This window comes from Alosa sapidissima, chromosome 11, assembly GCF_018492685.1.
Source record: "Alosa sapidissima isolate fAloSap1 chromosome 11, fAloSap1.pri, whole genome shotgun sequence".
Lineage (NCBI taxonomy): Eukaryota > Metazoa > Chordata > Actinopteri > Clupeiformes > Clupeidae > Alosa > Alosa sapidissima.
The window spans coordinates 26,563,039-26,589,786 of NC_055967.1; the positions used below are offsets into that span (position 1 = coordinate 26,563,039).

A 26,748-nucleotide genomic window follows, 5' to 3' on the forward strand; every position below is an offset into this window, starting at 1 on the left:
AAATCCACACTAACTAATGAAACCATTTGGGGAAGGTATTCCCAGTTAAACTGGCCCGTGGAAGCTATGGTTGCAGTATACTTCGGTCACAAACATTAATGACACAGAAAATAGAAAATTTGTCATTTAATGGAACATATTTATGACTGAATTACAGTTCTCAATCCGAAAGAAATAAATCGCCAAACCGACAGACAAGGTGTTTAATACATGTATATATTACAATGTGCCATATACAGTTATGTCTGCATCAATAAAAATAGGGGTGTGGAGGGTGCAACGGTAATTCCATGGTAATCTGGATGCACATTAAGTAGCTATAGATGACCTGTTAATTAAGCATTTCAACATTTCAGTGAAGTTTTCATAGACATCAGTTGTGGGAGAGCTGACCTGTGAGTAATGGTAAGGAGGATGCAACTATCATTACACTACCGGCAACACACTTAAGTCGGGAGACAGAAACATCCAAGTCATCAAGCAAGACAGTGTGTGCAAAAGATGAATATAACCAAAAACACTAGCTGGTTAATATGGTTTATCGGGTTTGCTCCTTATTTTCTGTCAATCAAGTTACACAAAGTTCATCACCGGTTGAAACCTTGCAAAAGTTTCCATTCTCTTCTAATATCAATATTGAATAGCTTTCAATTATTATTACCTTAAGTAAAAATACTTCTACGTGTGACATGATTTTCCTTTGGCACAGTCTTACTTTTGCTCCCCTCTCCTTCAACCTTATAACATATATTACTGTATTTAATTCATGGCATCTCGGCAAAGATCCTAGTAAAGGTAAGTTTCTTAATATGAATATGGTTCACTTTTTGGTGGGACTAAACCATTCGCTGTTGTTTTTTTTCTCCATGAACCTAATTTGTACATTGACGATACATGAATCCAGTCAGGCCACGCTGGCAATTAAGCATTCTGCATCTCTTTTCCAATCTTGTAGCTCAGGATTTTGTTCCAGTCAATCTTGGTGCGGGTCACAGGGAGTTGTCGGCGTAAGGCTTTGAAGGTAGTGTCCGACATTGTCTGATAATTCTCATTGATGGCGGTCTAAAGGGGAGATGAGAGAAAGACCATGTGTATACACAAAATAACTATGCAAGGTAAGTATTTTTCATAAAGTCAACCTTAATTTTTCGGTATACTAATTATTAATTATTTTAATGAGTGTGAGTGGACCTTTCCAGGTGAACACAACCACAAAGAGTAACTTATTTCAAGGATGACCAAGAAAAAAACTGCTCTCTCAGTAAAACTATAGTGCAACAGTATGATTAGTACAAAGGTAAAATCACAATAATGTGACCGGACCATATGAAGAATCTAGAACAAACCTGGTAATCATTCTCAGCAGCCTCCATGATCTTGACAAACTCCTTTGCTGTTTGTGCTTCATCCTGAGAGTGCAAAAAGATAAGAGCTCATGATGGGTTTACACAAAGATGATAAATACTCTGATCAACATAAAAAAAGAGTGGTCAAATCTAAAGCGAGGTAAAAAAAAATCTATGCCTAAAGTTATCAGACATTTTCAAAGCCATTATATGGTTGTGGGATTTGGCAGAGCAATGTATATGTATACAAGACAATTCTTAAAAGTGGTCATGCCACAGGACAGCATGCTGTCAACAGCAACAGTGTCTGGCATTGGCATGGCTCCTTTAAGTGCCCGGCCCATGCCTGTGTCTGAGAACTTAAAGCCCAGAGGTTTGTTTTAGGCAATAAATGGCATTACACAGGGAGCAGAGTTTTTGCTTCAATCAAGTTTGATATAAGTTCAACAGCATAATAGACCCCCCCCCCCCCAAACACACACATCCACACTGCCCCCCCTCAGCAAACCTGTCTACCCGTCTACAAACCAATCAAAAGCTACGAGATGCTCAAAAGCAACCACCAGGCTTTCAGGACATCAGGCAAAACAAGAGGGCCAGAACAGAGAGAGGCACACAGACATGTGTTTACTGATCTCACGGTACAGTTACCTGAATCAACAGGTTTCTCCATCACTGATGGTCCCTTATGTACAACACCATCCAAAAAATACTTACAGTAATGGACATTGATTCCTGAACTTCTTTATGGCTGACCAGCTGGACATTTCCATCTTCATAGTAATGAACCTTTGACAAAAAAAGTAAAAGCAGATTTAGCTGTTATGTTCATTCAGAGGACCATACCAACAATTAAGGTACATAACGCCCACACAGACACACACACACACCTGGATTTTCATAATGCCTGCCACCTGAGTGGTAGAGGGGGAAATAGTGAATTTCCATTCAGACCTCCAGCGCCCATTCCTTGAAGATGAAATAAGAAAAACATGAATCCAGATACAAAGAGCTGCAATCATTGTCTTTGCTCTGAACGAAGGGAAGCATACGATACATTAGATGAATTGCTGGTTCAGAGTGATTGTGATGCGATTACACTATACACGGAGCTAACTAGAACTGATCATTCAAAGAGGATTGGATGAGAGCTTATCCAATTAGTGACCAGATCTCTAAAACCACATAGTGTATTTAATGTGGAAGTTGGTAGTTGGCACTTCAAGGGGATTGTTCACCTCAAAATAAATAGCCAGCCAGTTACCCATATGCCAGGTCTCCTAGTCAGTGAGGTGTTATCTAGTGACCATACAGAAATGTGATCCATTCACTATGAAACTTGAAAAAGACAATTTTCTCCCTTTAGGCACTGGCAGCGACTGACGCGCGTCAAGTGATGCCCAAGTTTAGAACTCTATTACTTTTAACAGAGCAAAGCCCACTGGCGGCGTCTGATGCGCGTCGATGCCAAAGTTTAGAATATTCTTCCATCGCGAGTGTCAAATCTATAGATGCGAAAGTCATCGCCAGTGGTTGTTGGTCTTGTGTTCCACAGAGAAAAATAAACTTAGTGTAACTCCGGCGAAAATTGACCCCAGGGTCTTTTTCTGCATTAAAACACATCAAATAAGCCGTGGAGACAGTAAATTGCATTTTTTAACCAGTAATATTGTTCAAAACAGCACCAAACCTCGTCGGTAGCTTCCTCAGGGTCCCTACACATAAAACGAAGCACCAACAACGTAGTTAGCGAACCTGGAGTTTATTACAGAAGACTGTTAAGAACATTTACCAACTGTCCCCCTACCAGCTCCTCCAACCCAGTATCGCAAAGGATTCGTTGTACCGTCATGTTTGGTTAATCTATTATTCGTGCTGGGGCAAGCTCTGTAGTGGTTGATCAACAAAAAAATACTGTCTCCATGGCTCTTTTAATGCAGAAAAAGACCCTGGGGGCCATTTTCGCCGAAGTTAATATAGAATTAACTTGACACTTGACAGTGAGTAGACAATTACAATGACAATACATGGTAACTAGGAAGACAAGGAAAATTGTGAAAATTACCAGAAGTTTTTTGGCTGAAACTGATGACACTCGATGCAGACAATGATCGTTTGTTGTCCATCAATAGTTTTCGCATAGATCTAACAAAAACATGAACAGAGCAAAGTTTGTTGATTCACAAGAAAAAAAAAGTTGCATTAGCATATCAATAAGCTAACACACTGGTTACCATCATTTGATGGTTTGTTTGTTTGTTTAATTTAAGGCCATTTCAGCAACTAAGGCTATTTAAAGGGACACCAGGCAACGTTTTCGTGTTAATTACTCATCTTCTTAAGTCGGTATATGGTTAAATGACTCATTACAGGGCGAATGAAGACTCTCTCGCCCGCCCCTACTGCCTGTAGGAAGAATATCCCGCTTGCAAGTTCAGTGTATCGTACCCGCCGACCGAAGCAGGATCAGTTTACATCCTGCATCCACAGCACAGAGGCAGGCTAACGAAACGCTAGCGATTGTTGCAATCGTGTGTATAATGGCAGAGCCGGCGAAGAAGCAGCGAAAACCCTTGATGTAAGATGCAAAGAAAAGGAAAAGAGCTTCAGACCGAGCAAGGGGGAGTTTCGTAGAGAAAAAGCATCAGGCTTGCCTGGTGTCTCTTTAATGGCCAGAGCACTGTGGGTTATAGAAGCTTAAATATGTTTTTTAAAATCTATGCTAGTAAGAAATTCTAAAACCTTCAAAAGGTGGGACCTTACTAAAAACATCATCTATAGAATTTTGGTGATAAAATTGTTGTATCCTTTGATGGTAAAGGACGCCCCGGCCTGTATGGTGAAACAGTCACAGATGATCAAGAACATGCCAGTATATCTGATCAATCCAAATGGGCAAACTGCTTATCGAGCTCCACTGGTTACTTGTAGCCGCCCGAATCAAATTAAAATCACTAATGCTGGCCTACAAAGTGATCTCCGGTTCCACTCCCAAATACTCAAAGACTCTCATAAACGTATATGTTACCACCCGACTGCAACACCCATCCAAAGAACGGTGCCTGGCACTGTGCCGCTCACACACACACACACACACGGCAATCCAAACTATTCTCATCTGTGGATCCCCAATGGTGGAATGTCCTACCAGTTGCTACCAGAGCAGGGGCCTCTCTCTCCATCATCAAAAACCTCTCCAAGACCAGCTCTTCCTAAATCATCTGCTAACACCACTAACAACCTAACATACTCAACTTACACTTACCATGACCTTTTCTATCCTGTCTATACCTCTTGTCTACATCCCTTGACTTACAGTATTTTTACTCTGAACGGTCATTCTCTTACACAAGGTTGTACTCATTGCACTTACCATGCACTTCCCATTCTTCCCTACACTACCTCCTTCTTCTTCTACCACTTTCTCTTTCCACTACACTTTGACTAGCACTTTAAACTTCTGCACTCTCATCCTCTTTTGTATTGACTGATGTAGTATTAATTATTACCTAAGGTCTCATCTGCATTGTAGCTTAAATGTTACAAATCGCTTCAGATAAAAGGATAAATGTAGATGTATTACACTATTTTCTTCTATTCATGCTGAACCTTGATTGTCCACTAAATGCCAGCTAAACGAGTGAATTAAAATAAATATAAAATGTAAACAACAATCTTATTTATTATAGGTCAGTTATAGCACTCCTTCAAAAAATGAGTAGTGGGGAAAATAATAGTAGCTCCATTTTGAGTTCCAGAACTTTCAAATATTAAGTTCCAGAATTTAACAAATTAATGACCCATCCCCATTCAACCAGCGACTTCGATTTCACTTGAATTCACAGAAGGTCAGTCACTTACGGTGCAGATGCCGCTGGGATAGTGCTCCTTGACGTAGGCTCTCACGGCAGTGTCCACAGCAGTCCTCCAGCCTTCCATCCCCCCATCCGGGTCATGGGGTCGGGGGTCGCTGGCCTCTTTGCGCAGGTGGTCGAACTTGAAGGAGATCTTATTCTTGGGGTCCAAGACCCTTCCATTGCCCAGATCGCCATGCTCTGTGATTAAGACCTATTGCAGAGAAGATAGAGGTGGTTTTGGCTGACAGAATCACTTACAAGGTTACGAATGAAAACTAACGGATGTTAACCTGCTACCATACAAAACAAAAGGCTTTGCCTTGTTTGTTGTGAAAGTGAATGTCTCACCTGTTCCTCATATCCGTTGATTTTCACTGGGGTAAACTGATCCAAATTATACTGTGCAAATGCACTGGAGAAACAGAAATCAAAATAATGACTCTGATGTTTTTGACAAATACAAAATTGTTCAAAGGCAGCATTAATTTCTTGATTTACAGATCCCAAACCACTGTGTGTGTAGGTGTTCATTATAAAAAGCAAATGAGAACATTGAGGCTGACTTACTGTGCCGCACCTTCCCTGAGGAGATTGTCATTGTTGAGTAGCAATCTTACATCTGTGGGTTATGACAACAACAAGACATCAATGAGGACACTCAAACCTCAGACATCAAACTGAAAATGGAGCCAAGACTAGAAGTGATGGAGGGATGACTGTTGGACGGCTGTGACAAATCTCCTAGACATGAAAAGGAGGACGATAGAGCAGCGCAACGCACGAGGAGGACACAAAAATGTGTTTCCTCGCGATAAGAGGGATGAGACTGCCCTGAGGGAGCCCTGAGAGATGAAGTTAAATCACCACAGAAGGATTAACAAGATCAGTTCCCTTGCAGGCCTCCGAAATCCCCACGAGCTCCCGTTACTGCTGGGCGTCTGGTGCTTAACACAACCTCCCCTCCCCCCATAGCCATTAAAACCTACATCTTCTCAAATCTAACCGATGGCTCAAAAAGAAACTTGGAGGTGGGGGGTGACGTCATGGCCACAGAGTTCGTAGAGTTCATGAGCACAAAAGCACATCTAATAATGGCACAAACCTTTATAATGTGACTATGAATAGACGGGACATCCCTTCTTCACTATGACTATATCGGATAATACTTTGTAAAAGTTAGACTATAACCCACATCTCCATGAGTTGAAATGTGATAGATAGTAAAAAGGGTCCAACTTACTAAAGGCATTGTTTTGCACTTTCTGTAAAATAATTAATTTATTCATATTCAAGGCACCATAGGGGAGTTCTGTTTAAATATTTTCCATCTCTAGATAAGCAAACAGGGCTTAAAGTGAAAAAAATATCCTGATGGCTGGGGAAGTGTTTGGGGGCAGAGCTGTTAATCATATTAATACTAGGGCTGTCAAAATAACTGATTAATTTCGATTAATTAATTTGAGAAAAAATAACGGATTAAAAAAATTAGTGCAGATTAATCGATTCTGTATGACCTTTAACCCAGAGTTCTAGTCAGTAAAAATTAGACTGTAAAATGAAGGAGAGAGAAGAAAACGTGCTGCCTGGATCCTTGATTAGAACATTTACTTTTAAAAAACGGCCTGATGGTGTTGATAAAAATAAAGTCCTCTGTAATGCCTGCAGCAAGGAATGTGCTCTATATACATCAATGCAAAGAAATAAGTGTTGACATTGAGGGGAGTTTTAATTTATTTTCATTGTGTCCCCTAGGTCATATCTGTGGCCTGAAATGCCTTGTATGTGAAAAAAAAACTTCTTCCCGAAGCACTTTTGAATTTATTTCCTCAGCATATTAGGTCATATCATAGATTATTATGGCAATTATTTGAAGAGTGAAAATAATAATAAAAGAGTTTTTGAAGTTAATGTCACAAATGCTGATTATTCAATGATTCATTTGAATTTAAATATTTAAAATACTTTCACAGCAAAAATTATATTTGCGATTAATTTAGATTAATTAATCACAGAGTATGTAATTAATTAGATTGATTTTTTTAATCGATTGACAGCCCTAATTAATACACATTGAAAAAATATTACACTATTGTGCATGCCATTGTAAACCAGTCGGTGGTTTCAATGAAAGCCCTTTTCACAGTATGTTTCAAGTGTAAACATCATCTGATGACTGCTTCACAAATATAAAACAGTTCATTCTAACTACAAATGCAATTTCAATGTTTCATTACGCTACTCTGTATGGTTAGGCTATATTGCTTGCATGACAAAAAAAACCATGCAGCTTTAAGCCATTACTTTGAGAACTTTTCTTAATGCAAACACACTGCACTGGTAGGCAAGTGGAGAAAACATTTCGGCCTACACACATTTTTATCAAATGTTTAAAGCAAGAAACAACAGGCTACTTTAGCGTGGGCCTATAGGCTAAAATATGCATAAATTAGGCTACTGATGATGGCAAGAACAATAATCACGCTATATTCAATTCTGACTAAACACAATCTTCAAGGGAATTACCAAGTATCTAGTTGTTGTTGTTTTTTTTTTTTTTAAGTATATTTTTTGGGCTTTTTTGCCTTTATTTGGACAGGACAGTGGAGAGTGACAGGAAGCAAGTGGGAGAGAGAGATGGGGTGGGATCGGGAAATGACCTCAGGCCAGATTCGAACCTGGGTCCCCGTGGGCACTCGGACCCGTATATGGTACAGGCACTGTAGCCTGCTGCACCACGCCGCCCCCGATCTAGTTGTTTTTTAAAGGCAGTCGTTAGAATTCACTTCGTTGTTGGCTAAATACTGTAGACTATGATTATTTGCAGCTCTGCAGGTTGCAGATTCACATTGACACATTGAGCTCTACCAACTGTAGCCTATGTTGCGCCTCCGCCTTAGATAACACAAAATTATCTAGAAGCCAACCATGTATATTTTGATCGAGATTTCTTTGTTTTTATTTTCTAACGACACCATCAATGATTATCAGGTGAGTGACAGAAGCACTGTATGCTCCGCTGCCCTCCAGTAGGCCTACTCTCGCGCTCCCCGCAACACTTTCAGCTGTCAGCTGGATGTCTTCTCTTCCTAAAAGAAACGTGCAGCCAAGTCCGGCCCTACTCTGCTTTTGATTGGCTAAACTCGTTTGTTAGGTTGAAAACCAGACATGGCATTGGTAGGTAAACTCAAGAGAGGTATCTTGAACAACGAAAATGAGGACCCTCGTCTGTAATGATTTCACGACCTTTTTCTCCTGAGGAAATTTTCATCACAGCCGCGACGTGCCGGAGATCCGGCACGGTGGATTGCGGAAGCCCTGTGCAAAGCATTCCTGGAGGATCAATGATAATCCATCTTTTCCTCTTTCCTCCCACTGAGCATTAACCCTTAAAGGTGTAGGTTTTTGAACATTCTAAGTTCCGCAACAATTGAAGGTTCTAAAATTCTATGTTGAATTCAATGAACCCAGATATTCTTTAGAATGTTAATTTCCCAACATTCCCGTCACACCGGTGTGACGGTACTCCTTTAAGGGTTAAAAGTTGCAAGTTACACAGAAGGCCTGTACTGTGTTATCCCCCAATCTACTCCTTGTCATCCTATGTTAAAGTTGTTAGCAAGGCTTGTTTAAATTCTATTGCTAATATGCTTCACAATCAAATCTGTCCAACCAAAACTGTCCAGTAATTCTTATATGAATTTGGAATTAGACCCAGGGCCCTGATTTAAATGATACATATTTGCAAACATTTTACTTTTGTTATTAAATTAGTTTTAGTTAGACATTAGACTTTGCCTGCCATTTAATTTTGGGTCCCTGCTATAATCTATAAAACCTTGCTATAATCATGCATGCTTCTCTGTTTTGTGAGGGAGTTGCCCCTTGAATAGAGTGGTGACAGTTGTGACACTTGCTGGGCTGTAAACGGACAATTAAAGTCAGTGTCCTAAATAAAAGTGACTGTCAAAGCAAAGTGTGACATTAAAGAAAGCCGTTTCAGCAGCCTGTCAGTGTGCACTGGCTCTCTGGCTTCTGCTCAAGCTACTGTGACTTCTAATCCTTCACCTCTACACCACTGCCTCAAAGGCATGGTTCATCACCATCCCAAAGGCTTGGGCAGGGACCTAATATGGTGGTGGTAGCGTAGTGGCTAAGCAACTGGGCTAGCATGCAGTAGCCTGAAATGTTGTGGGTTCAATTCCTGGCTTCCACCGCTGTGTCCTTGAGCAAGGCACTTAACCCCAAGTTGCTCTGGGGACAATGGCCTTTGCAATATAATTGACACATGTAAGTTGCTTTGGATAAAAGCATCTGATAACTGAATACATGTAAATGTAAAATGTAATATGATACCTGCCGGGGTATTCCTGAAAACTCCAGCAACTTTATTCATTCATGGTGCATTCAATACAGTTTCTGTAGTGCACCAAACTGAAAATGTCCTTGCCTTCATACAATTTTGAAATGTTCAGTCTCCTGTATAAAATGTCTTACATTGTCTTCATATACTGAATGATACTGCTAGGGGGAAGACTCATTTCAATTAATATGAACTGGCAGGTTTATCAGCTATCCATCTTCTTTAATATTTAATTAAGGTTTAAGGTTATTTCAGCCCTGGGCCCTACAATCTAGTGATGATTCAATTTCACTGTGAAAACCCAGATTTGGTGTTACGTTTGTACAGTCAGGGGAATTTCTGCATTGGTTTGATTCTTTAGACAATAGACCATACAGACAGAAATCAGGAAGGCGGTGTTGGTTTAGAAAGGGCACAGAACAGAAACAGATCAGGCAATCACTGTTGTTCACATATATGCAAGCACAAAGACTGCTTTTTCACAATGTTCTGTGGCAACCAGTCAGTAGTCAGTGTCACCTCTTATTTACTATGGCACATCACAACAATAGAGAAAAGGCCACATTTAGCAGTTTTTCTGTTATTGCACAGATGCTTTTTTAAGTAATGCAGTCAAAAAATCAAATCTATGCAATAAAAAAGTGGTTGTATGCAAAGTGTGGCCATTTCTCCTTTCTGATTGCTTCTAAGTTTGGCCCAGTACTCTTAAAAAATAAAAAATAAAAGCACTTACCATTGAAAACCTCATTGAACTCTCCAGGAGGAGCGTGGATGATGAAGTTTGCTGCTATGCGTACCTGAAAAATATTAAAAATAGAAATGGAATACATTATGAAACTTTAGACTTTCCAGAATAAGCTCATTGACTATTGAAAAATGAGGATAATTAAAAATGATTGCTTCAGAGACCATCAACTTTCAATGACCTCATAGTGGTGGGAGAAATTAAGGATGCAGAACGTCTTGGGGAAGATGTCTAAATTCTGTCTTATAGACCCTTTCAACAATAAAAACAAAAACAATGCTTGAACGTTCTATTTGGGCCCCAATCTACTTCCTCTGCATTAAGATAACATATGGAATGTTAAAAAGGAAGTCTTGTGGGGCCATCTATGATGCTGATAATGGAACTCTCTTGAAAGGGTCCATAATTAGCTTGTCTGCAGACAGATAAGTGAAATTATTTCAACCAAACTTCAACCCATAACAACCTCGTACTGGTTGGAGGAAATTCGAAACGTCTTAGTGAAGACGTCAAACTTCTATCTTGTAATTAACTAAATGAAATAATATCACCCAAACTTATGTTAGGAACTCACTTCAAGGCAGTCTGCTGCTGCTGACAAACCTATAAATTAGCTCTCTGAATGAGGCTATGTACAGTACATAGGCTATGTACTGTACACAAAGCTGTTTAAACACACCAAGTACAGACTGCAAAGTCATTGTTTCTGTCCACATCTCTGCTGTCAGCCACTTCCTGTTTTGTGGTCACATCATCGACCTCCCCCTCCTCTGTGTACCTTGTGTCCATACATGGACATAAAAGTAGTGTGACTGACAAAAGCTTGTAGAGGAGAATTGTAGAGAAAGAAGGTGACACCGGCTGGGGTCAAAATACAGTCACTACGCGCCACGGCCTTCTCCTGATCAACACACTCCACTCTCTCAGTTCAGGGCTCATGGAGTAGTAGTTAGATCCCTGCTAATGAGCCAGGAGATGCACAGTGTGTGAAACAAGGATACAAGGGACCAACAGAAGGGCATGTTGTTTGGGGGTTGGGGGGGCAGGGATTTCCACTCTGTGGGGGTACTGTGGGACTTGCTTGTGTGTCAAGCCCAATTCCACCCGGAGAGGTTATTAGGCCTGGTTCACCTCCAAGTGAAACATAAACAGCTCTATCACAACAAAGGCTGCCCCGAAGATGAACTGTGGACATTAAATGTTAATGACTGGCTGCCATTGGTGGGGCTGCCTACAGAAAAAAGAAAACTTAACTAGAAGTTCAAATCTATGTTACAGATTATATTTCTTTAGGAATACGCCTAACTATTCATAAATGTTCAATTGTTATAATTAGGCTAACTTGTTCTGTCTTAAACTGGGTCATACTAGCCTACTGCTAAATTATATTGATCTGTCTTTATGGTGGCTTCAACAACAGCCACTGAAAATGAGGATACTTCAACCACAAAACATGAGAGGAAAATCAATATGGTTGTCAGTTGAGGCCATGGGTCGGTAGGGAATTTTTATTTTTTTTCCCCCAGTGGCAGTAAGGGAGAGGTAGAAAATCAGTCCCTCCAGGATTTCACAAGGTTTTTTGAGACTGTTTCGACCGAAAATGCCTGGATGGCATGTGGAGAAATTGCGGGAGGAAGTGAAAATTGCAAAAATATTTGCGATTTTTTTTTTTTTTAATTTAGGGCAAATTAAGGTTAGTAAGACCAAAATCACACTGATAATCTTGATGTTTATTAAAAAAGGATAATCAAAAGGTAAACAGTAAGGATTACAGAAAATCAAAGTAGGCCTACTTTATTTGTGAAAATGCTTTGACTGAGGTAATTCACAAAGCAGTATAACCTTTCGTAGAACTGTCCAAAAAAGACAGTCACCTAAAGAGATGGCATCATGTCATATGTTTCAATACATTCATATATTTTGTAATTCATATTAAGTTCATATCTTTTTAATAATTCATAGTCTGTGGCCTGCATAATTTACTAATAGCCAAGTAAGTATCTAGTAATTTCATATTGATGTACCGGTAAACTATTTGACTACACTTCTGTTTAATGTCATTACATTGGTGGTGTACGTCTAATTGACTGCCTGCCCCTTTAAGGACGTGAGAGTAGCCTAATTACATTTCTGAGTGGATTGGAAGGCTTGCATCTCACTGTGTTCGGCTACGAGTGTAAATCACTTTTTGCATAGTGCATTACGATATGTGGATGCAATTGGGAATGTCTTCTATGTCATTAGTTAAAATAAATGTTAAAAAAACAACTCGAATTAAATCATTCTTGGATCATAGAAGAGGTACTGTAAATGTCTTGCAATTTTATCAATTTCTATGATTTTGGTAGCACTACTCAAACTAAGCCCACAAGCTAGCAAACATGACATAAGCTAAAAGGACATATCCAGGTAAACGTTTGCCAATGGGTTGCATAGCCTACTCAAATGTCAGTAAACTAAGTAGGCCTTAATTAACTTACTTTCATAGCCTAGGTAGGTTAGCAACACCAGGTTGAGAGATGCAAGTAAGCAGATCATTAACGTTAGCCTTCTATTTATTGTCATCAAAACTGCAGAGGAACGAACACGTTAGGGCAGTCTTTGGTGTCATATGCAGAAGGTGCAGAAGTGTGCCATCTGGCTCAATATTCTGCGCGAGGGACTGTTGTGGTAGGTGAAATTTCACGGGTGAAACTACGATGATTGGTCAAATTTGCGAAAAAGTTGCGGTGTTTGGACAAAATTGCGAGTGCCTTGGGAAGTGACGAAAACAATCGTCTTTGTGAACAGCTGTGCATAGGCTACTTTGTAAAAGAGAGAATACGCTCATCCCTATACATAATGCAAGGGGTAATTAATGTAATTATAGTTCGCCTTTTATTTGTGGATTTATTTAATGTAGCCTAGACTATTTAGTGTTATTTCTTCCCCAAGCTCATAAAATAAATTTGGGTTGCACATAAATTGACAGGGTCGGTCGGAAACCGGAACCCAAGATTTTTTTTTTATGCCCTAAGAGTATACTGCAATGAATCAAGCACACAGGCCGTCAAGCATCTTTATGATCACCAGCACCTCACTAAGGCCAGAGCATGACAAATCAATATGGAAGTCGTGCTAGTGTAGGCCTTCTAGCCACCTAGTGGTGTCTTCACTCCATCGACTCCTGTGCACTTTGTTTATGTCAGCCCATTAAGACAAGAGGTGTTGCTTGACACTACTTTACATGTAAAAAGGCCTTGTATGCAGTGGGAGGTTTCAAGTGGCAAGAGAGAGAGGTCAAGTATAGGGATGTAACGATTACCGGTATAATGGTAAACCGCGATAAAAATGTTGACGATAACAATTATTGTTTTCTTTTCAAATATCCTAATTATCACGGTTGATTACCGCGGTGTGGAAACCGTGTGTTTAATCCTTCCCAGGCCTGGTACAATGAAACAAAACTGGTACCCTACTGATTCTGTTGTCTAATTGATGGTTTTAACTACGATTCGGATTAGGCTACACCTGATTTTAAAAGGCGGAACATTTTCACCGCAAAATGTGCACTGCATCATGTAGACACTCTGCGTCTTTTTATGTTCTCATCCACATTAAATCCATTCCACTCACGTTATCAAGAGAATACAGTAGACTAAAGTTTTATTTTGAACGCTTCGAACGTCTCACTCATTGGGTCCAAATAACAGAAATTGCAAACTCCAAGGGAACGGGACACTTTTTGAAACTATTTCAGCTTGTGTAGGCCTATCAGTGCTTTCTGAACATATTGAACACACTTTTAGAAATACCGTGATCATTTTGGTCACTATAACCGTGAGGTTACATTTTCATACCGTTACATCCCTAGTCAAGTACATGCATTAGCCATGAGCACTGGGGCTATCGCTAAGTGCTAACATTTGTCTCTTTGATCTGAACTTCCAATATAGCAGAGCACTGGATACAGAAAAGTTTTAGCAAATGCTGCTTGCTGAACTACACTTACTTTCTTCTTCCTAAAAAATCCAGTTGAAATAGAAAATAAAAGTGTTTTTGACTTGTATGCACAAGCAGAACAAGCATACATGGTAGGCCTGCAAATGAGCCAAGTACTGGGGTTGTTATAATAATAATTTATCCTCTGTCAGAATGAGCCTTTTCAGTTGAATTTTGAGTGGGCAAAACATTCAATCCCACCCAAGCAGGGTCAGATACCAGAATAAGAAGTCTGTCTGTGCTTCAGCAAGTACTTGTGATAAATACAGCATTGTGAAGACATAAACACTAGCCTCACTTCATCATGCCCTGCCATGGACACGCTGCAAAGTATGAGATGGCTGACAAACACTTGGTCACACGCAAGTGGAAAACTTCATTAAGCCCTCAATGACCTAATAGTAACCCCATACCACTACTTTCAACACTGCCATTGCATTCATCTTTGCAACAGGCCATGCAATAGACAACAGATCATCAAATCGTTAAAAGGTCAGTCATTTATCTCAGGTCAGGGTGCTTGGTTTGTTCTTCATTTACAGATCACTTTAAATATACAAGAGTACACTGCGCACAGACCCCACACGATACAGTCAAAGTGGACCCCCCTCTGGTCTCGCTAAGCTCTCGAGCAGACAGCATCTGCTGGTCTCAGAGCCTTTATGGAAGAGTAGGGCGTCTCTCTGTGATTGTACAGTCACTCTTGTTACAGTGGGCACACTAAATGTGGGAAGAGGGAGTTGTCATCATCTGAAAAACCAGTGCAAAAAAAATCAGAGACCTCTACTGATTGATACTGGTGTTCACATCTGAGGGAGCCATAAAGGATTTGAATTTATAGAGCTTAACTGTTTAAAGGGGTTTTAAACTGAGTAAATGTTTACTTTGGCACTTATTCTCAATAAGAACGATCATGCACTAGAGTCAAGTGATACACAAAGAGGCTGCAGGGAAAGTATAAAAGCACTTTCGCATTCTTTCGCTTACACAGAAGAATACAGACACCACTTCCTCTGCTGGTCAACTCTGGACATTTACATTTTGTACAATGCTGGACTCACTTGACATATTTTGAGCCACAGCATTTTTGTGTCAATGGGGCCTCTTGGTTTTGGTGGATTAATCGGTCTTCATTTTCACGATTTTCAGACATTTTGTGATGCTTCAGTCCTCTCCATTCAGTCCTACCCATCTGGTGCACAAACTGGTATCAGCATAAAAGAGCTTCCAGCAAGTTTGTGTAATAGTTTCTATATGTGCAAGCTGCCTGCGTGTTTTGTCAGGCAAGTGTGCCGCAGGCATCACATTCTTTGGGCTGCAACAGGAGAATACTAAAAAGCTGTGAGAAAAATGACTAAGTGCTAAGACTTTAACTCTATTGGAATGGAGAGATTGGACCTACAATATATGTGGGGTCAACTTGAAATGGCTCCTTGTCTAACAGGGACACTGTTTATTTCTGTTGTTTAATCAACCGGGACCGGAGTACTTATTTTCGCTCCTACATGTAAGTGCTGGAATGACAATAAAGATCCTTGAATCTGTGTCAAAATTACTTAGTAATTAGGAATAATTTCTGGATATGTGCTCTTTGTTTCCATATTTAAGGCATTTAATTATGTTTACTTTTATTTTACATTATCTTGGCACAAACATTTCTAACTCAAAAACACTAATTTACTTGACTCACCCTCTGGATTAATATACCATGCCTACATTTAGAATGACAGCATTTTATTCTGCAGGGGCTTTCAAGGCATTCAGCGATTTAACACGTACAGACCATCACCAACAACGCTCTCTTCCACAGGCCTAACTATTGTCCAATAAGTCAAGACATGTTGGTACATGCAGCTGTCAAGTTAAATACAGCTTTTACGGAGGAAACCCACGTTACGAAAATAGTCAAGAATTGTATCGTGTTGGCACTATGAATATGTTGTAGGCTAGTGATTCATACATTGTAAAGAAATGTAATACCATAGTAATGTTATGAGGTTATATAAATCACCAGAGCCGCATAGTGTTTGGGAGCGACAATGTGCAATGTGGTGATGATGAGGCGTCACCTGCAATCATACTCTCACCTCCCTGTCATTCTGTCACACATCGCTATTTCATCATGGCAAATGAAATTCCATTATCAAGCTATTTTCTTCCGCAGACATGGAAGCATTTGGGTATGTTACGTTCATTAAATTCCAATTGATAAGTCAGCTGAAAGACGGCAGCATTTAACCATAACTGTTTGTCGTGATAAGTGGTTCATAATGTTGAACCATAAGAGAACTGTCAACATCTGCCGTTTGGTGGTTTATTACCAAGAGGAAAACTCACGACTACATCACCAGAAAGGGCGTGTTGCCTGCTAATACTGGCCAACTAGCTAGCTAACGTTATGCTACTCGGAGGGTTTGAATACAGTAGCTAGCATTAGCATGTGAACACGTCTAATATTGATAGTCAAAGGCCTAAATGAACAAACATGCATTTTGCGTATCTGAGGTTGGGCGATTTAGCTAACGAAAGCGTCTGGCACCTCGATTTCTATTTTAGAGTTAGGACCGTACAAGGAGTCTGCGATTGAGATTCTCAAATGAGCGGAAGTTGGGCAGTGGCTGCTGAGCTAAAAATACAAACGTTAGACGAGCAAAGCAAGCAAGCAACGGCCTGATAATATGAACTATGCAAGATACACACAGCATACCAGCGAATTCGTGCTACCATCATGTTCACGGTACACAGTTGTTACGTGTGCATTTACTCAAAGGATACTATGCCCTAATACACTAGTATTCCTACCTTCTCCTCATCGGATAACTGCTCCTCATGATCCGCCATCTTCCCTTCCGGCACAACAGCTCAGCTGCCGAATCTGACATCATGTATGTGGGCGGAGTCCACAAGCATGTAAAGCTTGACTTGAACATATTAGCCTGTGTTGATATCTTTTGGTGCCTATGTGACTTTTTACGTAGATATCCTATGTCTAAGTAGTAGGCCTACTTTACATTTTATTTCCTGTTTGATTAATACATTATGTTTGGTTTATTACATATCGTTTGTTGAAGTCTTAGGCTCCACTGTCCAATTAGGCTTGTTTCACCATTAATAATTTTACCTCACTTTATTTTTTATACTTTTCATATTTAGGAAGTTTCTGAAAAACATTGTTTTGACACTTTAAAGAATTACAGGATATAGGCTAAATAGGCCTGCTGACAGCAGTCACTGTAAGCACTTCAGGAAATTACAGCTCACTGACTTTTATTGACCCTCAAGACCAGAGGAATAGGGTAAAATAAGAATTTAAAAAAAAAAAAAAAAGGCATTCAGAACATGTTTGATGATGGTGGATGAGGTTATTGTCCAATGTTTATAAAGGGTTCCTATAAGTGTACATATTTTGAATGTGGATAATACAGTGTGATTTTTTTAATGTTAAAAGTTGCAATTGGTGAATAAACTCTTTTGCGATAAACTCTAATAACAGGGGGATAACTATTTCTGAAATTTTAGAGGTAGATAAACTGTGTTTACTTGTGTTTAGCCTACATCCCTGGATAAGACAGACAGACAATAATACTTTTATTGTGATAATTTCAGACCATACTGACACACACACACACACACACACACACACACACATACACACTCATGCACAAACTTTCTCATGCCTTCATTATTTCTGCTTTAATTCTTCAAATCAGTTATTTCCCTCATCTCCAAGTGTAGATAGATAGATAGATAGATAGATAGATAGATAGATAGATACTTTATTGATCCCCAGGGGAAATTCAAGATCCCAAGTGTAGTCAATTCTGACAGTTTTTGATCTTCATCATCGGTCTCTCTTGCCCCACATCTTTGTCTCACCAATGCTTTTTATTTGTTTCGGTCTGCTCTCATTATTGATGTTTCTCCAGCTCTACTTTCCTCTCTTCTTTGTTTACGTTTCCTCCTAATCTCACTCCATAGTTCCTCACCTTCCTTCCATTCCTTGAACTGGCCGAAGTTCCTTTAGTGCTGAAATGTGCTCTGTGTGACGATCCCAAGCAGGCCTCAATGTTGCAATTTAAATCTCTTCAGTTTTCACTTCTACAGAATGGAACTTTTGGCTTACTTGGACGGGTCTCCGAGCAGAGTGTTAGTCTAAAGAGGTCAAAAGGTGTAGGTAGGATTTGAAAAGGGTATGACCTGAGGACCAAAGTAAGGGTTCAAGCCTACAGGACATGTTTCAGCAAACTGTCCGGATCTCCTTCTACGTCTCTTGTAGTGGCTCTAAATGTACACTCCTTATTGATGCCCTCTCATGTCTTCCACCAAGATGTCCTCTCCATCAGAACTGATGCAACTTTCAAGGTTAAACTGCTTCCCAAGCATTCTTGATATACGTCTTTAAGCTCTTCTAAGCTCACCTCCACTACTTGCCTTTTTGATTCAAACATGACCCACAAGAGGAGAAAAATGGCCTTGGCGCCATCAAAAACTGTTCAGCAAGACATAACACGGAAAATTCATTTGACACTAGGCCTTTCAAAGTCAAAGTCAAAGTCAAAGTCTGCTTTATTGTCAATTTCTTCACATGCCAAGACATGCAAAGAGATCGAAATTACGTTTCTCACTATCCCACGGTGAAGACAATACATATTTTACCAATTAAGTCCACAGACAAACATAACATTCAAGTAAACAATAAAAAGTAAATAAGAAGGCACATACAATGAAGAAATAAGAGCAGCAAAATTGGGTTGAAATTGTGCAATTGTGCATAGACAGTCAATATAATAGTGCAAAGTCAGGCCAATAAATGGCTGAGGTAGTTCTGTTTGACCTAAGTAAGCAAGTGGCATAGTGGTGCAAGTTATGTAAGAGCAGCAGAAGTGTTGTGTTCTTGTATTTGTGAGTCAGGGCTTGGCCTGACCGTATGAGCACCGCATATGTGGACAGTTGTAAAGACTGTTGAGACTCTCTTAACACCTACCACCAGCTGGAAAGCTCTGTCAAGGCAGTTGCCGATGTTCTCTTTGTTGAAGGCTAACACATGCCCTCAGGACCCAACTGCGTATCTTGTGCATTTTAAGATACAAAGAAAGACCTTCATCAGAACAAGATTGTTGGAATGTTGAGTTCATTAATAAGAATCTCAGCAACTGGCAGTCGTGCATGATTAAGCACTGTCTTGTTTTGGCCAGGAATTGCAGCCACAGTGCCCTCTATAGCATCAAAGTAGGATGGCACCCTCTTTTGGAAGTAGATGTGCTTACAATATTTTCACACCTTGCTCCCTCCCAACATTGTAGGTGACCACACACATCCTCATGCCTATTAATTTAAATTGCAGTTATGTCATTTTTTTGCCTCTCTCTTCTGACCAAAAATAGATCAAAATGTTAATTTGTTCTAGAAGCTATAAAGGCCTTAAATCAGTTAAAATAAGCTACTGTAATTGCGATGCATGGTGTGGGTATGTGTGAGGAAGAATATCCTCTGGTATGCATTAGTATGACCGTCATGTGATTACATGTTTGATGTATGTCTTTGCGACAAAGTGCCTTGTGATTGTGCTGCAAACCCAATTTCCCCATGGGGATAAAGCTATCTGTCTATCTCGGTGTAAGGGTGGACAGCAAAAGGGTCAACTTGAAAGTGTTGGATATATTCAGGTCAGATAGAGATATTGGATTGACACTCTCTGAGGTTGTCAGGACGTTTCTCAGACTGTATGACAAGTTCCCTGCTCTAAGTTGTGTCTCGGGAGCTTTTGCCAACCTTTTGTAATGAGCTTTTGACACCCCTCCGAGTGTAATGCCAATTTTTCCCTAGCCTGTTCAAGCTGCCTCTTTGGAATTTAGTTTCCCCCTTCTTATGTGAAACACATCCTGTATGTGATGACGATGATCATCCTGGTATAGAGATCGTAAAAATGCTGATGTTTATAGACCTTCCATATGGTCTGAAGTGCAGTTTTTTCAGAACATCTGAACTTCTCACTAAAAGAAAAAAACACTTTAGTTTGTAAAACATTATAGAGATTTGATCTAATAGTGAGTTACCAACCTAAAGACAACATAAAAAACAACATAACAAAAGACATCAACAGCCTAATTGCCACTGATAAAAGCTTGCTTACATGTTACTGTAACTGCCATCAAGTAGTTGTTGCTCAGAAAACATTCCTCAAAAAGTGGCAAATTGTTGCATATTGTAGCTTTGTTTGTGTGTGGGCAGCCTCCACCATATCCTATCAGGGTGCAAGGTAAGTCTCACCCAGGGGCGGTATACGTGGCGTCACAACCAGATATTGAAATGTGTGGCAGCGGCAATTCAGGATGAAAGGAGAGAAGTCAGTTCATTAGCTAAAGGGGTTAGGCAAATTAACTTTGTACATCAGGGGGATAAACCTCGTTCCGCGAAGGCCAGGTGTAAAACCGGCCAGTTGGAAAATGGAGCGGGCTGGGAAATGAAGGTTGATCTTGGCCAGCAGATGGCGGTACCTTCACATATAGTGAGTACTAAACTAAGATCCGACTTAGTTCTGTGGTCGGATTCAAGATAGTTTAGGCCATAGATATATATAATAAAGGCTAGATGTTTCGTCCGCGCTGCTGGCCAATGGAGGTCGACGTCCTCACCTCGCGGCCATCTTGCCACAGTCGGTGCATACTGTAATGACCTGAAGGTGTCATTGTTATAGCCTGGGGGCATTGTTCTGCCTTTAGTAGAAGAAGATATATATATACAGCGGATGTATGTGGTAAAAGTTAAATAAGTTGTTGCATATGAATTATGACCTAAATATGCATGGCTCAGTATGGGGCTTGTAAGGTGGTAGTGCCACAAGAACAGTTATTCACCCCTAATAATACTTATCAAAGATGCTCTTTTCAAATGGAACTAGACACTAAACCACACGTGCTAGTGTACAAATAACTCATAATTAAGTCTTTGTAATGCAGAATATGTTCCCTATTCTAGAGTTGGGTCTAAAATCGATTTTTGTATTTGTGCTAACTTGGCTGTCTGCTTCTTGTGTTCACTGTAATACACTTAAACAGTGTGAATATGAGGCAACTTTAGTTTAGGGAACACATGGGGGTTAATAAGTGCCAAATTAATTGTGAATTAAATGTGAACAAAGACCCAACTTTAGGGGGTGTTTGAGTATGTGTGGATGTGATTTTTATCCATATCATAATTTTATGTTGATTGGGCACGCTAGGAATAAGTGCTACTGAAGGGATGAATGAATTCTTATGTGCATACATGTTAATAATTTACTGCTGAACTTTCTTATCAAGAATATCATAATAATACATAATGAATTAGCTTTTTACCATTCCAGAAAACTCCATTTTTGAGCTGGAGTAATATGCAAAAGTTTGACTTCAGAGAAGTTTGTATCACTAGAGTCTGGAGAGCAACTAGTCAAGAAATATGATATGAAAACATCTGGCGGGCTTGTTCTGTCCTTCGGGCCTTATGTTTGACCCCTCTGGTGTAGTGGACTCTGAGGTCTTATTTTCTCAAAACTCTATACATAATTCACACATCTGCACACAGAAAATGTCCAACAATACAGTTGGATGTGCACTGTGGATTCAAATGAGTGTCCTTTATTTGTTTAATGAGGATTTGTATGCTTGGTTAGCAAGCAGAACTTCTCTATTGTAATTGAGAGTCTGGAAAAGGTTTCAGCGTCTTCCAGCAGAGACATATAACTAGTAGTGAAGTTAAACTTAAATTGGTGCATTAAACTCATTGATTCAGAAGTGTAAAAGTCTCGTAATGAAGTTTTTAATGCAGTTGTTAACTCAATTCCTGTAGGTGATCTCATACGTCATACGTAGTGCATAATGATTGATATGATATGCAAATAAGGATGTTCTCTTTTCCGGCCTAAAAACCAATGTGGGCAGTGTGTGTTTATTGCCTCTGTGCATAATGCTATAGCAAGTTTATCTACACACAGCGAATATGGCTGTGCCAACAATTCCAAAGAAATACACGTCCGTACCAGATTAGCGATTGTATTTGCCTGCCCGTGTTGGAAAGGGACATTGGAAATGGGCTTCAATGGCCTCTTGGCCAGACGGACCTGCAGAGCAAATCCCAGGCTAGTATGCATGTGAACTACCTTGTGAAAATTAAAGGAGAATTCTGGCGATTTTTCACTTAGATCTCTCTTTCTCGAGGTCACTGTGTACTGTTTCTACAAAAGAAAACATAGCCTAGGCGGCAACATGGGGGCTCATGAACATGGAGCCCCCTAGAGTGTTGCAATCGGTTTTACCTAGCTTGAGCTAGAGCTGCCAGGCAGCTACAGTGCTACACTCTGGGGGCATGAACATGGGGGCTCATGAACATGCCCCCAGAGTGTAGCACTGTAGCTGAACAGAACCGGTATTTGTTATTTTTTCGTACTGACAGTACTCAGTGACCTCGAGAAACTATGGGGAAAATCACCAGAATTCTCCTTTAAGCCTGAGCACTGCCTACTTTAAGTCATCCCATATATGAATGTACTGCAATAGTACATCCCAGTCATCCCATATATGAATGTACTGCAATAGTACATCCCAGTCATCCCATATATGAATGTACTTTTCATTTGTAGTCGTTATGTTCCATTACAAACAAATTTGACATATCAGATGCAAATGAAACTTTATTGAAAAAGAGAAAACTATGTACCACAGAGCGGTACAGAATATGACCGCCGCCCAGTCCAGCACATTTTTTCCACAAAAATAAGTCACGCTTGTCAAATTGTGTTCATTTCCTACTTTGTTCCTTTTTTGTGTATTTGTAATTGAGTGTGTGGTTGTTTTTGTGTATATGTGTTTTGTGTGTGTTTTTTTGTGAGTGTGTTTGTGTGTGTGTGTGTGTATGTGTGTGCGTGTGTTTGTGTATGTAGGTGTGTTTGTATGTGTAGTGTGAGTGTGTTTACGTGTCTTTGTGTGTGTGTGTGTGTTTATGTGTGTGTGTGTATGTGTGCATGTGTGTGTATCTTTATGTATGTGTACGTAGATAAAGCAAATCAGGGAACGACCTACTCTTCGCAATAAGTGCCATGGGATATTTAACAACCATGGTGAGTCAGGACCTCAATTTAACATTCATGCAAAGGAAAACATCTCCTGCAGTACAGTGTCCCTGTCACTGCAATAGGACATTGGGATGGATATTTATTTGGTGGCTTTTGGCCACAGGGAAGAGTGCCACCTACTGGCCAGCCACCAACACCACTTCCAGCAGGAACCTACTCTAAGGTGAAAGGCATATATGATTCTAACTGTCTCACTGAATTGCATTATGCACACTCAATTCTCACTGGTATCTGCTAGACAACAAGTACCAAAACATGATTAGTTCATAGATTTCACATGTAAAATACATTTTATACAACCCCACCCCCATCTTGCTTGTCCGTAATTCTGAGAAATTCTTGAATTGTGTGCATGTGCTTGTGGGTGTGCCTGTCTGTGTGCCTGTGTGTGTGTGCATGTGCATGCATGCATACTGTGAGCAGTGTTTGGAATAACGCCGTTTAAAAGAACGGCGTTGGGTAACAACGTTATTTTTTCACTAACGGGGTAATCTAACTAATTACTTTTCCCGTCGTTACAACGCTGTTAACGTTACTGGACGTTAAATGCGGTGCGTTACTATGCATTGATTGAATAAACTGTGTAATCCGAACGCACCCTGGCTCACAGCTAGTGAGGAGGTGGGTTAATAACGACGTAAGCGATTATGATTGGCTAAGGCAGAGTCATGTTTCATGATAGCCAATCAGAGCCAGTGTTTTTACACACTTGCCAGCACACTTGCCACACACACACGCAACCGCTAAAATAGAGATTCGACGAAACAGCAGAGGTCAGGAACAATCCGAAAAGTTGGCTTTTTCAAGGAGGAGATATAAGCACTACTTCAAATTCATCAAGGCAAGAACGTGCATGTAATGTGTACATTATGTCCAGGAGCGAAGACTTTGTCGACATCCGTTGTAAGCAAGTCTAATTTAATGAAGCATCTCATACACGCATCTAAAGCTAGTGGCCAAAAACACCGATACCTTCACCACAGCTGATAGCTCGCCATCCACTAGCAAAGAAGGACTCGGAGCAAAGTCCTCCAAGCAGCAAAAGCTAGATCTTTCTGCCTCGCAACAAAAACCTGTGACACAGGCTGAAGTCTACCATAGGTCTGTCGATGTGCAATATCTTGAATTTCCCCTTGGGGATCAATAAAGTATCTATCTATCTATCTATCTATCTAATAAATATTGAAAGTTATGTAGCCTACAAACACCTGTCTGTTCTACTCATTTCAACTGGCTGCTCAAAATGGGATGGAATGCAACGTCTGACAGGCTAACATTACATAGACATAAAAAAAACAATAAAAAACTAACTGAATGTATCAAAAGTGTGTTTCCCAATGAGATAACAACGTTCGTTGAGCGAAATCTGCCCTCAGTTGTTGAAACGGGGATCCATGAAATAGCCACGGGGTATGATAGATAGATAGATAGATAGATAGATAGATACTTTATTGATCCCCATCAATAAAGTATCTATCTATCTATCTATCTATCTATCTATCTTGGGGATCAATAAAGTATCTATCTATCTATCTATCTATCTATCTGAGTATGAGTGTCATTAGGCGTGTTCATGTCTTCATGCAGATCTATGCAGATCTGACTTGATGTGATGCATGCTGGGTTGAACACAATAGAGAGCTTGCATCACATCAAGTCAGATCTGCATAGATCTGCATGAAGACGAACACGCCTAATGTCTAGTTCCCAGACCCCATCTCAATGAGATGAGGTCTGACGTTAGCCAGGCTAGGGCCCACCACGGATTTTGTGATTCCTGTGAGACCAGGTTGAACACTGCCTATGTAAACTACGCCAGTTTAAATCATATGAATCCTCTGACACAATAAGCAAGGCGCAAAGACAATAACCTAGGTGGTTCAGTGAAGTAGGTCTACTGTTTTCTTTTTTTTACCTATTCATGGATTTCTATGCAACGTCACAAAAAAATGCGTGCGCAACCAAGAGGCAGAAAGCACCATAGAACAGCATAGAGCAATGCAAAAGAGCAAAAGAATAAAATTAGTTTTTGTGCTGAAAACTGCACCAATTCGAAATCACGATGGTTAGAGAATGTTAAATATGTTCAATATCCCTAACGGAATGCATGTCTTCGCCAAAAATGACAAAATACGATGTTATATTAATAATGCAAATGAACGGCAAACTTTGAAATATAGTCTGAAATATATTGTAGCAGCAGCCGACTATTTAGGTTAAGTTTATAACGTTGTGGACGGCCACCAAGCGTCTTCTGCCCCACGGCTGCGCGCGCATCTAGTTTTGTTGCTAAACGGGAAACCCGTGTATAGGTGATCTGTGTTTTTTTTTATTAGTTAAGCGGTCCTTGGTCTGAAAAAGTCGGAGAAACACTGCTCTATGTCAATCTGATTTCTCTGGAAAGCTAAATGGTTAATGATTATTCTAGGTGACAAAGGGAAATTATTATAAATTTGATATGCTTGACACCACAAATCAGTGTCCTTTACTAGTGGGAGTTTTCATGTGTGTGTGTGTGCATGTGTGTGTGTGTGTCAGTTCAGTTCAGTGCCAACCACCACACAATGCACAGGCTTGGTAAATAACAAACCACTTGGCCAATCCCTCTGATTTCTTTGGAAACATAAATGGCATATTCTGATTATATTCTTTGGAAAGGTAAATATCATATTTTGATTATTAACGACTTTATCAAAGTTCTAAATGTTCCTTCTGTGAATGTTTCCATAGTAACGCTAACCTTAGCACCACCACTATCACAAAGTCTCTCACCAAAAATCACAATATCACAATATGATGTTTCTGGCTTAGTTACAATTTCTTTCTTTCTGAGCATCTATCCTTCATCATTTATCTACACTATGATTTATAGGGGTTTCCAACCTGCAAGTCGCTCTAAAGTGACTGACTTAAATCAACAGCTGTCCATTCAATTAGTACTAGTAGTCTTACAATTAGTGAAATGGAGATTATCTGAGTGCAGTGACTGTGTATAGTATAGTCATATAAATACACCTGTTTCTGGAAGGTCCAGTCACTGGTCAATCGATATTCCTGGCTATAATTCTACCATGAAGACAAAAGAGCACTCCAAACAACTCAGATAAAAAGGTTGTTGAGAAGCATAAGTGGGGGGATGGATAGAAAACAAATCAAGTTACCAAACATCCCCTGGAGTTCAGTGAAATCCATCATTAAGGAATACCAGGAATATGGCAAATGTGCAAATCTGTCTTGAGCAGGTCATTAAACTGAGTGACCGTTCAAGAAGAAAACTGATGGGGGAGGCCACAAAGGCACCTATGACAACTCTGAAGGAGTTAAAAGCTTCAGCATCTGAGATGGGAGGA

General features: G+C 40.0%; 1 protein-coding gene across 2 annotated transcripts; it reads right to left on the bottom strand.

Moving 5' to 3' along the window:
* Positions 1-111: 111 nt before the first annotated feature.
* LOC121724682 (F-actin-capping protein subunit alpha-2) lies at positions 112-17,195 on the bottom strand. Of its 2 annotated transcripts, none has more exons than XM_042111436.1 (10): positions 17,092-17,195; positions 10,297-10,360; positions 5,771-5,822; positions 5,552-5,615; positions 5,208-5,414; positions 3,412-3,491; positions 2,237-2,315; positions 2,064-2,135; positions 1,347-1,409; positions 112-1,062 (listed from the first exon to the last, which is right to left on the bottom strand). In XM_042111436.1, exons 1-10 carry the CDS (start codon positions 17,128-17,130, stop codon positions 922-924), a joined length of 861 nt encoding a protein of 286 aa, XP_041967370.1. In that variant the 5' UTR covers positions 17,131-17,195; the 3' UTR covers positions 112-921. The 2 variants fall into 2 exon arrangements, with proteins under 2 accessions (XP_041967370.1, XP_041967371.1); XM_042111437.1 differs by lacking the exon at positions 17,092-17,195 and adding an exon at positions 15,351-15,481.
* Positions 17,196-26,748: the final 9,553 nt, after the last annotated feature.

What these genes read in the sequence shown, in the direction of transcription:
- LOC121724682 (XM_042111436.1), bottom strand. Translation starts at nt 17,130, where the DNA reads ATGGCGGATCATGAGGAGCAGTTATCCGATGAGGAGAAG. An exon ending in AGTTATCCGATGAGGAGAAG is followed by an intron (nt 10,361 to 17,091) that starts GTAGGAATACTA and finishes AATATTTTTCAG; the next exon opens with GTACGCATAGCAGCAAACTT. An exon ending in CAGGCATTATGAAAATCCAG is followed by an intron (nt 2,136 to 2,236) that starts GTGTGTGTGTGT and finishes TTTTTGTCAAAG; the next exon opens with GTTCATTACTATGAAGATGG.